Genomic DNA, 15,300 nt, shown 5'->3' on the forward strand with positions numbered 1-15,300 from the left:
GTAGTGAAAGGAAATATTTTTGTTTATTATGCGTTAATTTAGTAACTTTCCACTTACATATGAATCTTGTTATATGTTCCGTTATATTTAAACGAAAGTCGGCTTTTGGGATGCTGAAACTGGACCTCGGAATTCTTACGGTACAAGTTTATAATTAATTGGGACCGGTTTTTTGGAGGGTGTCACCTCGTTTATATTAATTGGATAATCCGTAATGGTGTTAGTATATCTCGAAAATTAAAGAACAATACATGATAAAACCATAAATTCATGTTGATGGAATACTTCGGACACTAGAATTATATGCCTGTACAAACAGTTATTTAATGATAATAAATATTTTTGTCTTATATTAAGATCTTTTATAGCTATTGCCGTACTCAGTATTAATGTTAAAAGAAGACAGCTTTCTATGAAATATTATACGAAATGGATATTAATGCTGCATAAAAAAACTACACAAATAAAATTTAACCAGATATCACCAGTGATTCCAGATCATTCAAGCAATTTAATAGAAAAAAATAAGATTTCTAACGGTGTTTCACATGTTATGCATTTAAACAATAGTGTATTTTTAAATAGCAGAGATAACGCAGATGCTTTTCTTTACACTTTAGATCTGTCTATGTCATAATGATCACCAGAGCTTCCAGCTCCCTACTTCTTTATTGGAAGTTGTTACTTTACATTATGTGAGGATGAGTGTGAGGATAACCAGCAAACAATATATCATCGTACATTACAAAAGCCTCGTCGAATTTTTTACTGTACTATTACGAAACTTATTTATGGCAAATAAGATAGGATTTCCTACATTTTAGAAGCAAGTTAAAATATGTCCAGTTTTTAAAAATATGGACTCAAATAGTATTACAATAATATATACAAATTTGCATACTTGAATATATAAGAAAATAAGAAAATCTCTGCATGGTTTTATAAAATGATTAACTGTCACCGATTTCACCTTAATAATATAGTACACATTAGATACCCTTAACAAGAAGTCGAAGGTGAATATTGTCTATACCGATTTGCCCAAGGCTTTTGACAAAGTTTTACACACATTTTTTATTTGTGGTTTATGTGCATGATGCTGGTCAGTTGGTTTTTGTTAGAGCCGTGAAACATAGTCGCAATACACATACAGGCTGTACTGCGAGTTTAAGGAGGAAGAGTATGGTAAATGAAAAAGTAAATGGATACTCGTTGAAATCTTTTTTTCGCCTTTTTGAATCTGTCAGGTCTCAAACCTTTGCTGTTCATAGCATTTATCATCAGCATAGTTCAAAGAATTAATATGTTTGCGGATGATTTGAAGCTGTACTGTTAAATAAGGATAGTTTTGAATATAATAAGTTAAGAATATACTAAGCTACGAAAAAATGTAAATAATTTGATAAAATATTCTAATTGAAATGAATTACATTTTAACGTTAATAAGTGATATGTTCTGACGGTATCCTGAAGGTAATATCCCATATCTTACGACTGTAGAATGGATGAAACGTCCTTATCCTAAGTTTTAGAAAACACTGAGTTTTGTGGCTTTTAATTCTCAATTTCCATTTATATCTCATATGGATATTATTGTGAAAAGAGCTATTGAGATGTATGGTTTTGTCTTGAGAAGCTCTAGAGAATTTTCTATTATTCAAAGTATTGGACAATTGTGTATAAGCTATGTTAGGGAAAATCTTGAGCCCATTTTTGGAAAATCATAATAGCAAATATAAAATATTAGCACTTTAAAGGAACTGAAATATATGACTAGTCATTAAAAAAAAACTGTAAGAAATAAATGCAACTTTTAAACCTTGGAGGAGAGAGACTAAATTCATCCCATGATAATGCAAAAAAAATATTAAAAATATGATAGACTGCTTTGAATTGTTGAATTTAGTTAACTTAGTATCCCTTCGGATTGAATAAAAAATTTTCTAACATTTTATATTAATTATATTATAACAAACTATTATTTAAACTCTACACTCAGAATATTGTGCAAATGCAAAAATAGTTTGTAATAAATAAATACAAAAATTTGTTTTTCTTTTCTCTAAGCAGTAAAAAGGATAAAATCATGCTAAGGCGAATCTGCAAGATTTCTTAGTGAGAATGGCATCTCCATTGATTCTGAAATGATGATAATTCATACTTTAGCAAAACATGTCCAAGAAAGAAATATCAACCCTTCAAATTAAAAGAAAATGTAGATAATATCCTCTTTTTTCACAATAGAACACATTAAGAAGTTTCATCCCTAACACTATGAAGGGTTGTACGATATCCTAGATATACACATAATAATGCAGTTGTCAATGTTCATTAAAATAATCCGGCATAATAAAGTAAACATTATATAAAAAAAATTCCATCATCTCTAGAATAAAAAAGTGGGGTATGATCTTGTTGAAATATAGTGTCCAATTAAAAGTTTCAAGCAAAAGCAACATCTATTTAACCTTTAATGCGAAATGGTTATCTCACTCCAATGCCTACGGTTTTGAGTGTTTTCGATTTCATCAACAAATTTTTGATAAACTTAAATAATTCGTACATTTTACACTCATCGCTTACACAAGTAAGCCTCGCATAAAGAAGACTTTCTTCATGTCGTAATCTCACAAAACTTTCATCGCCTATCAGGATCATTTTCTATTTATTCGTGGTACAAATAAGTGTAAAACTCACAGCAAGTCAAGAACTCTCGTACAAGTCCGTAGTTAGACTGTTACCAACATATCTACAGAAGATTGGTCTGAAGAACTCCCATCATTGTTGTATGCTTTAATTTTTGATAACCATATTAAACAAATCTTCATACATAAGCTATCGAAGTTACAAAATATAACAAGCATATATTGTTGATAGGATTGGTTGCTTTGGTATAAGATATAGGTTTTATCAATTTTTGGAAAGTTTTTAAAATTTGAGGTGTTCCAAATCTGGTAGCACTTTTCATTGCATCTAATGCTTGAAATATTGATGAGCTTGAGCTTGAGCATGCTATAAAGTGTTTATTTAAAGTCTGAAGAGGTAGAGTCAAAATTCTTATTCTAACAAAAATAATCACGAGTAAAATTTTTGAAGTTTTTTTACTTTTTAATTAAAGAAAAGGTCATTGTGACATATGAAATTGACTATCTAAAAACTTTATTTAGTAATTTTTGGTCCTACATTTTCGAGATCAGCTTGTTTTATAGACAAATTGGAAGGTATATAGAATGATTTTTTACTGATTTTTATAATTTTAGTATATCTGTAATTTTCCTCTTAAGAAATGTTTGTCCTTATCATATTTCTAAATTTGGCTGTAACTAACTATTGTCCTTTTCAACTTTCAGCATCCTTATCATTTTTTTTCTCTTTTTTATTATGAAACTTTGTGTACATCTTTTAATATCTTTTTAGAAAACATTCCTTTTCTCAAAGATTTAAAAAAAAAATTACTTACACAAATTGAGGCAATTAGCGACTATTTTCTTTACAATCATTTCTGCTATATTTTACTATTTGAAGAATATTCATTTCTTTTGTTAAATTCATTAATTTTTTTTGCATCTTCTTCATTCGACGTAACCAGGTGATTATTTAAGACTTGCAATTAAATAACCTGTAATGAGAGTAATTTTTTTTATGACAGAGGAAAGAATCTGCAGAAGTAAACTTGCTTGTTTTCAATATTCCATAAGATCAGAAACATTATCAAATAATACAGAAAAATTAACCAAATTCAAAAAAAAATAAAAAATCTCATAAACTTGTTCATCTCTTAATAATAATCCCTTTAAGGCTAATTAACTTCTTAGTTCCTTTCACCCTCAATGTAAACATGTGAACTATTATATCTGAATCATCCTTATGCCAAACTACTTAACTTCCAGATTCAATGGCACTTGTTATCTGAAGTAAAATATCGAAAAGAAATGTCTACAGGCTAATTAATGAAACTCAAGCCCACACGGTATAACCGGTACCATTCATTTGACATCAAAACTTTCTCTATATACGAAAGAAATTTCTCTGTGATGCCTAGTGTAAGGTCGCCTGATCATTTTGACGAAAACAGCTCGGAATCGAGTTGGTTGGCGGAGTCATTTCGCTTTTCACTACTTTTTTTCCGTTATAGTCTAAGCTGCATAATCATAGTGGTGTTACATATTATTATCGTACGCTTACTTCTTGGTTGTTACGATTATGCATTCACCTTGATCAGTTGTGATAGTGGCGAACGGTGCCATTTTACGCAGTAGAAAAAGATCGTGGTTTATTTTTAGGGCTGTGATGATATTGTGACACATGTAAGTAATAAAAGAAAATCTTTAAGTTTTTAATTAAAAAAAATTGGCCCTCTAAATATTCTTAAATAATTTTTAAATTGCACGATAAACGACGTTATTTTCAGCATATTTGAATTAACGACCCTTTTTCATAAGTTTTCTCCTTTTTTTTACGTTTTACGAGTCATTTTTTGTATATTTTAAGATGTGTATTACATTTATAGGTTTTTTCTTTTCCTTAGATTTTTCTAACTTTCGCCCTTGCTGAATTTTCCCATGTTTTAAATTTTTCTTAAAGGTGCTAAAAAAGGTCCCAATTTGAACAACCCGAACATCTGTTGGATTTTTTTATTAATTTGTTTTCATTTATTTATCGGGTTTCTGAGATATATTTCTGTCTTGCTCTATCTTTAAGTGTTATAGATGAGAACTCTTTTGAACCCATTTATTTTAGAACCTCCTTCATGTCAACTTGGTCCTACACCTACAGAAATCTCTATAGTCCCTATTTGTCTTTTTCTCTCTTTTATTTCATACATAAAGTTTTACAATGCATTCTAATATCATTATCATATAATTATTTTATCTATATTATCAGTTTTACTGTATATCGTATAACTTTTAATATTTAATCAAGCTCTAGTTTGCGCAAATATCAATCAGCGCAACCAGTTTTTATTTAACGGTTTATATTTTGTCTTCTTGTAGATGTTTTGGTAAGTTTTAAACGGATTGAGAAACATTTTTTAAATATTCATATATTCATGCTTACCAAACGTTACTTAGCTCAGAGTTAATCTCGATAGCTCATAGATAGCTCATAAAGTGACTTAGAATAAATAAGACTTTGTCAATACCTCTATTTAGGGTAATAAAGCTACTTTTTGAATTTGAATATTACGGGAAGAAATACAAATAAAATTGAAAGGAAATTGCATTCATCATCAACTCTTTTACGAAATAATCAATTTTCAAGGTAATGCGCATTATCTAACTGTGAATTAAATAGTTCAAGATGGGTGTCAAAAGATACTATTGACGCTCTTTGGTGAAAATGATGCAAAAAAACCTCAGTTTCTTTTACCTGCGAATTGCAAATTTTTATTAGTTTAAAAAATTCTGGTGGAAATACCACTCTCGGTTATATCAAAAATTAAAATCACCCAAACTTTTAAGAACGTATCATTTAATTTTATCAATTAAAAGAAATATTAATGTTAATATAGAAAAAACTAATATAAAATACAATTTCTTTTGATGTATTAGGCATTTTTTTATATAAGGTATATTGAATTTAAAATATAAACTTATTATACAAATATGTAATATTTTATAGAATACAATATTTTTATTCTTAAAACTTACTTAAAATTATTACGAAATTATATCCGTTTTTTTACCGTATGTGCTGTGCTATACATAGGCTTACAATAATTTAATAAAAGTATTAAATAAATAAAGAATGAAATAAACAAGTATAATGATTGAAGAAATTCTAAATAGCAAATTTGAAGTTCGTACTAATTTCTAGAAGAAGCACGTAATTAAAAGTTATTAAAAGAACATACAATTTTATTAAATAAATACCTAATAAATTTCCTCAGTTTTTTTTTACCTTAGTTAATTTAAACAAAAATAATTTTGATTAGTATTAGCTTAAATTTTAAAAAAACTTGCAAATAAAAGGAAAACATAGATATTTAAAAAATAATTACAATATAAATAACATAATAAAGTAATTTGAATGATTCGTCTTAAGTGAAATTTTATTATTTTTTGGAACAATATTTCTTGTAAATTAATTATAATGCAAAATAATCACAAAAATTACATTTTCATAGATTGCCGTATTTATGGTTTTATTTATTTTTTTAAATAATATATTATTTAATAAATTTTATAAATTCAATGGCTAGAAGTTATAATTTTAAAATTTTCTAAAAAGTTCTTTATTTAATTTTATTATTTGTTTTTTCTGCAAATTTAATCAATAAAATATAAAAAAAATTGACATAACAATTGGTGGTAGATATTTTTAGTATTTATTTCCTTTTTTTTGTTTCAGAAACATTAATATAACTAATTATATAAAATGGCTCAAATTATCAATTCTACACAGTCTGTTGTTCAACAAGCTTACGACTATTACTTATGGACGCTAACATTATCAGGTAAGATATTAACATTAAATATTAGAAGGAAAAATATTCTTTATAGTACACAAATTAAAAGCTATTATATAATTAATTGTTAATAATTATATAACATTTATTGTTTTTTAAATATGGTGTTTTCTTAGAAACGGTTTTATTTCTTCATCAATACACTTTATTTAGGACCTGAATTTGAATACATGTTTCTCTAACATCTATTCCTCTATAAAGAAACCATAATTTTTAAATTTTTTAAATTGGTTTATTAAATTTATAAAGATGTAATAATTTATTGTGTGTATCATAAAAAAATTAAATTAATAAATATAATTACTTGAAATAATATGGTAAAAAATAAAGTTTTTCAAGCAATAGTGAGTTAATTCTTAATTAAATTATAAAATCTTTTAAGGTTTTTCAAAAAAACAAAAATTTTTTTTTTATTTTAAATTGTTTTAAAACTTTGGTTTTAGTGGGATCAGAAATATTATAATTAAAATAATGTCATGCCGCTCTTTCAAATAAATAATTTGAAATATAAGTTTCACATAATAGTGCAGTATCAAATCCCTTTCATAAATCGAACAATACATGCAAAGAAAATGAACACTTATTACGATATTTCTTGCAGACGAACGAACAAAAGGATGGGCACTTGTAGACTCACCAGTACCAACAATCCTCTTCACAGCCCTTTATTTAGTACTAGTTTATATAGGTCCAAGATACATGGAGAAAAGGGAACCGTTTAAATTAACACCTATTTTAGTACCTTACAATATGTCAATGGCAGTACTAAATGGGTATATTGCTTGGCAAGTGAGTATACAAAAGAAAATATTTGTACCCAATATAAATATGTAATTTTCAGTTACTCACTGCATCAACAAGACTGAAGTATAGCTACATTTGTGAACCCTGTAGGCAAAGGCATCATCCTGATGAGTTACAGGTAGGTACCCCATTCTTGTTTTATTCTGTAAAAACTAATATAATTAATTAAATCAATTTTAGATCGCAAATGCTGTCTGGTGGTACTACTTTTCTAAATTGCTGGAATTTTGTGATACTTTCTTCTTCATATTGAGGAAAAAGAAGAACCAACTGTCTTTCCTCCATGTTTATCACCACTCCACCATGTTCATGCTTTGGTGGATTGGAATTAAATGGGTACCAAGTGGTTCAAGTAAGTTCAAGTTCCTATTTAATTCAAGCAGAAGCATGTCATTAAATTGTTAGAAGAACATACTATGTTCCATGTTATTAAATAATTTATTTTAAAATTACTTAAGCTTTAAGTTAATCAAACAAAATGAACGCTATTAAACCCATTAGCTACAATTTGCTCGGTGTGGCGGTCAATGTCTCGGCTTTCTAAATTACCGGCATACCGTAATCCTGCATTGATATAAGTAATTGCAGCTGATTTGCGAATAAAAATCCAAAATGGAAGTGAGAGTGATAAATGCTTTACTAGAATGAACGTATTGGCTTTTACTATTTCTCATCGTTTTATCGTTACGATTCATGGGAAATTGCTTTCGCTTTCCTATAAATTGCATATATTGAAAAATTGTTTAATTTATTATGAAATTTTTTGTAGCCTTTTTACCTGCTATGGTAAACTCATCAATCCACGTCTTACTCTATACGTACTATGGACTTTCAGTTTTTGGACCTCAAGTAACTAAATGGTTGTGGTGGAAGAGGTACTTGACAATCCTACAGCTTGTAAGTATAACAAGAAATTATAGTATTAAAAATAATGGAAAATTTTAATTTTTTAGATCCAGTTCACTTGCGCATTGATTCTGGGAGTAAACGGAATAAGAACAGGCTGCGAATTTCCACTTTGGATGCATTACACGCTCATTTTCTACATGGTTTCGTTTATCGTTTTGTTTGGAAACTTTTATGTTAAGGCTTATATGGATAAGGTAAGGATTTTGTATACAATGGTAACACGTACTGATTTTGATTATTTTTAAAGAAATGTCAGCTTAAAGTAAATTAGTTAGAAAATGGAAGTAAAGGAAGAGAATTTTATAGAAGCAAGTTCTTCATTAGAATATTCTATACTTTTTATTTAACTTTTAAGAGACAAACATAGCTATTGTTTTACTAAATGATAATTTTTATTTGTATACGCTGCCTTTAAATTTGTCCCTTTTTCCATACCCTTGAAGCTTTTAAAGCATCGCCTGCTTCTCTTTAACACTTCGTCAGATGTTGAAAAGCATGTCCAGGTATTCTTGAATTGCTAATAGAAATATTACTTATCTTTGTTAAGCAAATTTATTGCATAATGTAAAAAAAGTAAAAAGCAAACCGTTCTACTTAATGTAATACAAGAATAATATCCAAAAGAGTTTCATGTATTTCTTTGAATGTTTGATCCTCGTTTCTCCCTTGGTTCATCCAGTTCATATTTGAAAAGACCAACATTTGATCTTCCACTAAATCAGTCTTTATTTCAGTTTATACTGTATTTCTAATTTTTTGGAATGGCTTTTTAGATTTTTGATTTTCTCCGAATCGATCAAAACTGTTCAGGGATTAAAAGGTTATTTTTTACAGTTAAGGTGCATTTTTAAGCTTTTATGAAGTTCTAAATCCAACAAACTGGTCTATCTCTAATTTTATGCCAAGCTTATCGAATTATCAAATAAAAATGTTGAGAATGTTTCCGATACAATAAAAGCCTGCCTCTAAAATCGTTTTCAATATTTCTCATCCATGCACCATTCTAAATCAACTTGTATTTCCAATTCTCTGTAAGAGCTTTTTAGATTCAATTAAGTTCAAAAATCTCATCCATTATTCTCTAAGAGACTAACATACAAAATTGACGAAAAATAAAGAAAAACACAAAGTCACAAAGTTTAAAAGCCATCCACACACTTGAGTGTGTGGATGGCTTCTAAAGACCTGATGATGCTCTAACTAGAGCGAAACACGTGTAGCCCGTTTATTTACATGTTGTGAGACCGTGACTTTGTGTTTTTCTTTGTTTTTCGTCAATTTCAATTAAGTTATTAGATCAATAATTTATTTTTAAGAATTCTGATCTATTTGTAAGCTTTCATTAAGTTTATACATAAGTCTATGGCACCTTTATTTAAAGGTACTCTTCCAGTAAGCTTTAGTATATGTCTTCTCATGATGATCGCTGATGATGATATGGAAGGACAAGTTTTTAGGTTCTTCTAGTAAAACTTTAAAACCTTATTGTAAAACGTATTTAAAACTGTTGTCTCTTCTCAGTAATGAAGCATAACTTGGAATGCCTGGAATAATCCAATAGATTCTCTTAAGACGCCTGTACTTCTTCATAACTTTTCATATCTTTACATGTCCAAGATCTCTCAAATACCTGGAATAAGCCATAAACTGCTTTTAAGAAAACTTCGAATATTTTTTCAATCCATTCCTAGACACCAGTGGTAGTCCACATCCTCAAGTCTTCAAGCTTTTCCAAATATCCAGTCATAAATTTTGGGTGACTTGTCATAAAAAAGTTTTTATATGCTGTTTTCCCTACTAAAGATATTGTTTTGATTGATAAATATGAAACTTGTTAGTGCTTCTTTTTTTCGCTAAATCTTCTTACTCTCTAACATTTTCTTTCAAATGCTTTTTTGGTAATCAGTCATAATGTATAATGTGGCAATTCTCCTGCTTTGTTCTAGTCCAAAATTTAACTGGTCTTATTAAAGGCATGTATAGATTTTCCTGCGTGAGAACATTGGACAATATGAAATTGAGTTTGCAAGGCGTCATATAATATAAGGAAACACAATACTTTGGACAACGAAGTAAAGAACAGGTTTATTGGTTTATAGAAAACAGATGTAAAAGAGTTCTTTTACCATGATTAGATAGTTCGAGGTTAACTTGGAGTACCTGGAGTAATCCTTGTGTGTGATTTCTTAGAAAAACTTGGATTATAAACAGTAGTTCTTCATATTTTTTCTTACGCTCCTATGTCTCCAGCTTCTTCCAAGCATTCTCTTGAGTTGAATGTAATCTAATGTCCAAATATATTAGGAATAGAAAACTTTAAGAATATGACTGATAAGATTTAAGGCTATATCACAGATGTCGCAAAGCTAAACCGGAAATGACTTGACTGTAGATTTCTCTCCCCTGAATTAAGAAATGAATCGCCAAAAGAGTAAAACGAAGAGAACAAATAAAAACAAGACGGTTTTGGCTTTATCGGTGAATTATTTCATTAACGCGTAAAATAAGGTACAAAGGAGATGAGACACTTAAAGACAGTTCAAAAATACCACATATCTTGATCGAGCTACAAATATCTTAGTTTATCTGAAGATTCTATTATGTGAATTTAAAAAGTAGATAATAATAATTATTGAGAAGTCAAGTTTTTTTTAAGGGTTATAGATTCTGGAAGAAATATAAAACACCTGTTAAATATAAAAATTAAATAACTTTCAAATAGATTGTCCTTAAGATAGAGATGATATACAATAGAAATGATGGCGCAAGAATGTAAACAAATCAAAATTTCAATTTTTTTAAAAAATAATTTTTTTTATATAAATTGGATTTTTAGGATCAAAAATAAGGATGTCATACACAACCATGAAAGTTAACAATTTTAATAAAAACTTTACTCATTTTCATTACTGTTTTGTTGATATTGTTTTTTTTTAAATTTGTGATGCCTGTATTATAGTTTTTGCTCTGTATTCATTTTTTAATTACTGATATTTTTGATTTTTGGTTATATATATAATTAATTTTTGTTTCAGGGAAATCAAGTTTTCTTCGGTATGGACGTGGGTTGTGGCCAAGGAAACCGTTACGATAACCACAAATTTTTGGTGGACAACAAAAAGCAGAATTAAACGAAAGAACATCCGAAATTTTTAGTTATCACATATCAGATTTTCTTTTGTTTTAAAAATAATGATAATGTTTTTGTTTTTTATATATATATTTATTTGTATTTTTTTTGTAATTCTAAGTAATTTTAATTCCTCTATAAACTTGTCAATATAATATTAAGTCGTGTACTAAAATCGAGCTCTTCCTGATAAAATACGTGTTCTCGTTTTTCACAAGTCGTTATACAATTTTATTTTATGCTCTATTAAGCCCTTCTAATAAAGTTTTAGATGTTCACTATTCAATCATAAAGCACTTATGTCAATTAAGCGACTCAAAAATGACTCTTGCCTAAAGTGATACATTTTTTTAATTATTATTCTTAATTTAATGTAATTTTAGTAGAATATTCTAACTGTGCATATTATTCTTTATATTCTTAATAATATTTTCTCTTTAATCATAAATCGTTTGAATTTTTATATATGTAGGAAAGTTTTAAAATTGTAAAGATATTTCTTAACTAGATCTTAATATACAGCATTTTAAGACATTAAAAGTTTATTAGCAATATGTAAGAAGTAAATCAAGTTGTGCATACATCGTTTTAATGACAATATTATGTAAATCAAAATGTATAATATACCGTTTTTTAAAAGTAAATATTTTATTTTTCATTTCGCTTGTAAAAAATGTTGGATTAATTTCTAATAAACTACAAAGATATCTAATATATAGATATCTTTATATCTAATAGAATTTTTTTTATCCTCTAGCATATATGAGAAAATTTTTCTGAGTACTCTACTTAAGTCTTTTCCACTACCCCCTTTTAGTCTAAGCTGTATTCTTATAATCATAGGCTCCTTCATATCATCCCCATAAGAAAAAATTATATGAACGATTCAAAAATGGCAAAAATCGATTTAAACACCATCCATCTTTGTATATCCTAGAGATAAGAGCTGAGAACTGATTGAATCCCTGGGATTAGAGTTACTTACCTAAGGAGTAGTTACTTACAGCTATACATTTCTTATCAAATTTAATTATTTACTCAGTATTTTTATTTAATTTAATTGTAAACAGGCGTGAAGAAATTTCTGACCTTAACTTTAAAATTCAGGTGAGTGTACCTTAGGAATGCACACCAAATAGTTTCCAATATCTTAACTATTTTGAGGTAAATTTTGAAAATTGCTACGGCTACATGCTGGGAAAATTAAGAGATCTAGCATCACAATACCAATGTTTTTTTACCTGAACATCGTATATAATATAGATCGTAAAAATATAGGGGCTATTTTATTAACAAAACTTAATTTCGATGGGTAAGGTAAACATTTATGGGAAAGCTAAGCTACTTAATTAGTAAATTTCATAGTTTTATACTTTTGTGTCCAATATCTAGACTACTTCATTTTCCCAAAGACTGATTGCCTAATAGCTTATATGTTATTTGAACAATTACTTCTCTAAAAATGTCTACTTAATATCTTACTTCTAATATTGATATTTATTCGGGGGAGAACTTCTGCGTGACTTCTTTCCCAAATAGAGAGGGGACACGATTGTATAATTGTACCACTGGAGAGTACTAGTGGACTGTATTTATTTACTTTTACCTTCATCGAAGGACCACAGCTTATAGGGCGCTTAACCAATTAACTTAATAATTAACACACTTGTACAATACAAAATAAGCTCATTTATTAGATTCAAAGATAGGAAAATGAAACAGTTATTCACAGTGTTAGCCTTATTTACACTCACTTTTGTTTCTTAGCAGGTAACTTCACTCACTTAATATAATCACTCAAAATAGAGGTAACTCTTAAGTAACTTTTTCCTTCGACCGCGACTAGGACTCGTGACTCGACTCACGCACTACATCTAGACAATAGTGACCCAACCTGACTGTAACAGTAACTGAGATCGATTGTAACAACTAAACGTGTGACTTTTTATAAGCTTGTTTTACTTAGTGGGTGCAAAAGTGCTCTTTAAGTGTATATTTCATCAAAAAAGGATGTAAAATAGGCCTAATGCCTACGAGCCTAACAGTTTTATGGGAATTTATGGGTTATACTTAAGATCTTACTTAAAATTAACCACTTGAAATTAATTGTTTTATGACCTGTGGAAACCTTCTAGGGATCGATGATGTCCTTAAAATTGTGAACATGAACCAACTAAGAATAAATACATCTTGATGACAGAAAAGGGTATTGTTGAGTGGATTTTCAGCAATATTTCTTATAAGAAATTCCCGAACTCAGCAAGGGTTTTAATATTTTATGAAACGATTAATGACAATCACCTACCATCATCACTAACTTTAGCCATGGTAGGAAAACAATTAAATCCAATGAAATTATCATCTTTTGAATTAATATCATACTTCTAATTTCCGAAATCTTCTGAAATCTGAAAAAATTGAGATAAATTTAGAAAAACTTTAGGAAAGTTAAAGCATCAATCTTAATAATTGTCATCGTTTTCGACCATATGAATATGATGAAACTCTCTTTTGAGCAAGTATTGTATCTTTCAGAAATCTTGAAAATAATAATAAGTTCTGCGAGTGGTAATGTTCGGGAAAGATGTGCTTTGGGAATTGATTCCAGAGACTTGCACCTTTTCATAAAAAAAGAGTCCCTATATAACGACGTTCGTCTAGGCAACGCCTAGCTAACTTGCAGATGCCTGATGATTTTCATGAGCATATGCATATCGAGTACATCTAGCGTGTACAGCTGGTCCATATCATTCTAGGTAGAATGATATGGGCCAGGTTCGCCACCTTTCTTCTATGTGACAAACTGTTCAAGCTTCTAGTTATCTCTGGATTTCCAATAATACAACTTCTCTAAATAATACGAAACACATGCAGGAGGAATACTACACAGATGGACGAATCTCAGCCTTGTAAAGCGTTAACAGCAGTTGTTGTTTATGCAGCCTTGTCGTTTTAAAGAGAGCTCTAAGTTTTTGAGAAACAGCTTTAGCTATTCCGGCTACATAATTATGCCAAGACATATTGCTTCCAATCTCCTCACCCAACAAGCGAACCAACAAACCAGCGGCAACGATGCCGCTTCAAGCCCAGACATAATAAAGCTTGGAGCAGCAGAGCCTGAGCCTTAACTGCGCTAAGCTTAATCAGATTGCACTTATCCCACTCCAAAATTATGTTAAGGTCAATATCACTAGTTGTTACCTGGCGACGTCTATAGCAATAGATGTCAGCTAAAGTCATCTGGTTAGGTGACTTGAAAGAAAACACCAATGTCAATGTCATCAGCAAAACTGTAAATTCTATTAGAAGTCTTGTCAAGAAGGTCGTTGATATATAACAGGAAGAGGGTAGGGGGACAAGATGCATTCCTGAGGGATACCAGCATTAATTTGAAACCTTTGCGAGGTGTGTCTATCAATATCAACCTGGATGGATCAGTTCTCGAGAAATCTTCTATGAATTCCATCCATCCTTATAGTAGCAAATCATAGGAATACAGTTTGTTTAAGAGGTTTTTATGCCAGACCCTATCGAATGAAATATCTACAGCTATTACAAGGGCTACATCATATTTCTTGATAGCCTCGGTTCAAACATGCGTGACATAGGCCAGTAGATCTGTGTTTTCGAAATCCATCCTGACGGTCGATAATGATGTTGATGGACTCCAAGTATTTCAAAATTTGCTGGTTGCCAAGTTTCTCCATTGCCTTGGCAATTTCCGGGACTAAAGCAATCGGATTGATGATCACCTACTTTTTTCCTTTTTTGGGTATCGGTTGAATCCGCGCAAGTTTCCAGTCTACAGGGAAGAGACCTCTTTTGTATGAAACAGAAAAAAGTTTTCACAATGGTGGTGTCAGCAATACCACACACAAGTTCAAGCCTTTAAGCACTTTTTCAAGATCCCTGTGATAAAAGACATAGATCTCTGGAATCGAAGAAGTCTTTCTTGGCAAAGTTGGTGGTGTTCTGCCTTGTGAGTCTA

General features: G+C 29.6%; 1 protein-coding gene across 4 annotated transcripts in view; it reads left to right on the plus strand.

Moving 5' to 3' along the window:
- The window catches only part of LOC126736618 (elongation of very long chain fatty acids protein 4-like), a 35,522-nt gene extending 24,031 nt beyond the window's left edge, over window positions 1-11,491 (plus strand). For 3 of the 4 annotated variants that reach the window (XM_050441054.1, XM_050441053.1, XM_050441052.1), the window contains exons 2-8: window positions 6,352-6,457; window positions 7,071-7,258; window positions 7,311-7,391; window positions 7,454-7,625; window positions 8,043-8,170; window positions 8,227-8,376; window positions 11,218-11,491. In XM_050441054.1, coding sequence (XP_050297011.1) covers window positions 6,379-6,457; window positions 7,071-7,258; window positions 7,311-7,391; window positions 7,454-7,625; window positions 8,043-8,170; window positions 8,227-8,376; window positions 11,218-11,313 — 894 coding nt within the window. In that variant the 5' untranslated portion in view covers window positions 6,352-6,378 and the 3' untranslated portion in view covers window positions 11,314-11,491. Of the gene's footprint in view, window positions 1-4,092; window positions 4,308-6,351; window positions 6,458-7,070; window positions 7,259-7,310; window positions 7,392-7,453; window positions 7,626-8,042; window positions 8,171-8,226; window positions 8,377-11,217 lie in introns of those variants that run through there. The other variant, XM_050441051.1, reaches the window with a different exon arrangement.
- The last annotated feature ends 3,809 nt before the right edge of the window (window positions 11,492-15,300 follow it).

This window comes from Anthonomus grandis, chromosome 5 (genome assembly GCF_022605725.1).
Source record: "Anthonomus grandis grandis chromosome 5, icAntGran1.3, whole genome shotgun sequence".
In the NCBI taxonomy this organism is placed as follows: domain Eukaryota; kingdom Metazoa; phylum Arthropoda; class Insecta; order Coleoptera; family Curculionidae; genus Anthonomus; species Anthonomus grandis.